Source organism: Trifolium pratense, linkage group LG3 (assembly GCF_020283565.1).
Source record: "Trifolium pratense cultivar HEN17-A07 linkage group LG3, ARS_RC_1.1, whole genome shotgun sequence".
NCBI lineage: Eukaryota > Viridiplantae > Streptophyta > Magnoliopsida > Fabales > Fabaceae > Trifolium > Trifolium pratense.
Genome location: NC_060061.1, coordinates 24,985,511 through 24,987,839, shown reverse-complemented (window position 1 = coordinate 24,987,839; position 2,329 = coordinate 24,985,511). Strand labels below are relative to the sequence as shown.

General features: G+C 32.1%; 1 protein-coding gene across 1 annotated transcript; it reads right to left on the bottom strand.

Moving 5' to 3' along the window:
- Nucleotides 1–441: 441 nt before the first annotated feature.
- LOC123914838 lies at nucleotides 442–2,329 on the bottom strand. Its single transcript, XM_045966005.1, has 4 exons — nucleotides 2,311–2,329; nucleotides 1,838–2,020; nucleotides 740–931; nucleotides 442–657 (listed from the first exon to the last, which is right to left on the bottom strand). Exons 1-4 carry the CDS (start codon nucleotides 2,327–2,329, stop codon nucleotides 509–511), a joined length of 543 nt encoding a protein of 180 aa, XP_045821961.1. The 3' UTR covers nucleotides 442–508.

The window sequence follows — 2,329 nt, the reverse complement described above, 5'->3', positions numbered from 1 at the left end:
ATTTATGTTTCCTAGCTATTTCGAAGCTAAATTCAAGCTTTTTAGAAAAAAAAAATTATAATTATAAAATGCTAATTATGAAGCCATGCCCAAAACAGAGCTAATTATAAATTAATTATCATCCGTTACAAATTTGAAAAAAGCTAAATTAAATGAAGCAAATATGCATGTTATACTTGGAAATTTTCAAAGATTTTAAGTGTTAAAGGAAGTACCAATATTTCCCCCTTTCCATGAATTGACCCAAGTCATAAATGAACTCCATTGCTGAATACAGACACACACAAAAACAACAAAATCTAGTTTCTCCATGGACCACATTTAGTTTCTCTAACAAGGATAACATTGCATATGTCATGCTAACAACAAAATCTACATTATTTTGGAATAATCTGGTCAAACAAGTAAAACAAAAGTAACTTTCATCACCTAAATCTAAATTTAGAAGTTAGAAGCAGTTAACTTTCAACAAACATCTTAAAATGATTAAACATATTAAGGAAGCAAATTAGCAGAAGATAAATGTGGCATCCACAATCAAGAAACACCAGTAAATGAACTTACCAGCTTTCTCTACTTTGGTATCTGACCACTGAAGTAAAGTATCTGTCTCTTGTTGTAGACTTACCGGCATCTGGATAGTCCGTTCATCAACCACTGAGGTCAAGTTTGGTCAGAGGAATGGTGATTAGAGGCATTCCTTTTGATTTTAGAGAAATTAATTTAGTAGAATTAATACCTAAAATACTAGCAAGAATGTTTAATGGAGCGGATGAAGATATACCAAAGCGTGAAGTAATTGATGTCATTGCAACGTTCCTGAGCCTAGTAATCTCGCTGATAGTAGTAGCCTTCAAATTTTCAGGAAAAACACTTCTTCCAAGCTTTTGAACATCATTATCACCAATGCACCGCAATGCATTTTCACATGCTTATTTGCCAAACAGTAATTAAGCATACAAAAACAAAAGAAACTCAAATTTTAAATTGAAAGTATCAAAGACTACAGGCACCGTACACTACTCATTACAATCCATCAAATATAAATAACCCCTTCACAATAAGTATAGCTATAAAGTAGTTTGCAATGAAGACTTGACTGTAGAAGTGTTATTTTGAACGCTGAAAATTATACATTGGATAGCTATCTATATACTGTCATAAGTTATAACTACATAAGTATATTCATACTAAGGCATGCATACCTCTAAGCTATGTAAGACTTTCGTCTAACTTTCAATTCATTTTTTATCAAAAGACATAGCTGCTAAGGTTTATATGAATAAACTATGAAAAAAAGCTGCATTTGTTAACTTACTAAACCATATCACAAATCACCTACACTAGAAAAAAGGCAATCATTATGAACATATATAAAGAAAGTGACAATCAATATACAGAGGGATTATTATCTCAACACAAATTTTTTTTGTAAGAATAAGAATTATGTATCATCTAAATACCAGCCACCGGAAATGTGAATTATAGAATCAATCCAATAAGTATCATCTAATTCTATCGCATAAAGTAAAGTGAATTCAGTAACCTGAATTCAAATTTTGCAAAACCTAATTGTCAATTTGGTGAACAAATTCAGTAACCTAAATTCAATTTTTGCAAAACCTAATGAATTCAATTTATGCAAAACCTAAACATGAAATTCATAGGGTTCAAATCCAAATCACAATTAGTGAAAAGGAACTAAATTAGAGTGTCGAAATTTAACATACACTACAATCGGAGAAGAAACAGTGGAGAACATCAAATTTCAACGAAGAATAACAACCATGAGAGGGATAGAAAACGAACAACAATTTATAGAGAGAAGGAGAAATACAACGAAGAGAATCGAGTCCATATCGGAGCGAGATCGTGAACGGAGCAAGACCGGAGCGAGATTGCAGCGAGAATGAGATCGGAGCGAGGTCGCAGTGTGAAGGAGATCGGAGCGAGATCGGGAGCGGTTTCACCGTAGAGAGTAAAAGCGGTGTCGTGTTCTGAGATAACAATGAGATAAAGCCTTAAAACATAAATAAATAAATAAGAATAGTAATAATTTGTTAAAAAGTAATATAAAATTAATTTAAGTCGAATGGTGGCTAATATACTTGAAATTAACTAGTAAAACGTTTCGTAGCAAACGTTTGGTAGCAAATCACGTATTTTCTTGTAGTGTATATGGCATCTAAATAATCCTTACATGTTGATGCGGAATTCTCCTAAGTTCCTTTGATTCCTGTGAAAAGAAATAAAGATTAGATGGTCATTTTCAAATTCAAAATAACAAATTGTAACTAGATAGCCTCTCACCTAGTTTTAATCTAAACAT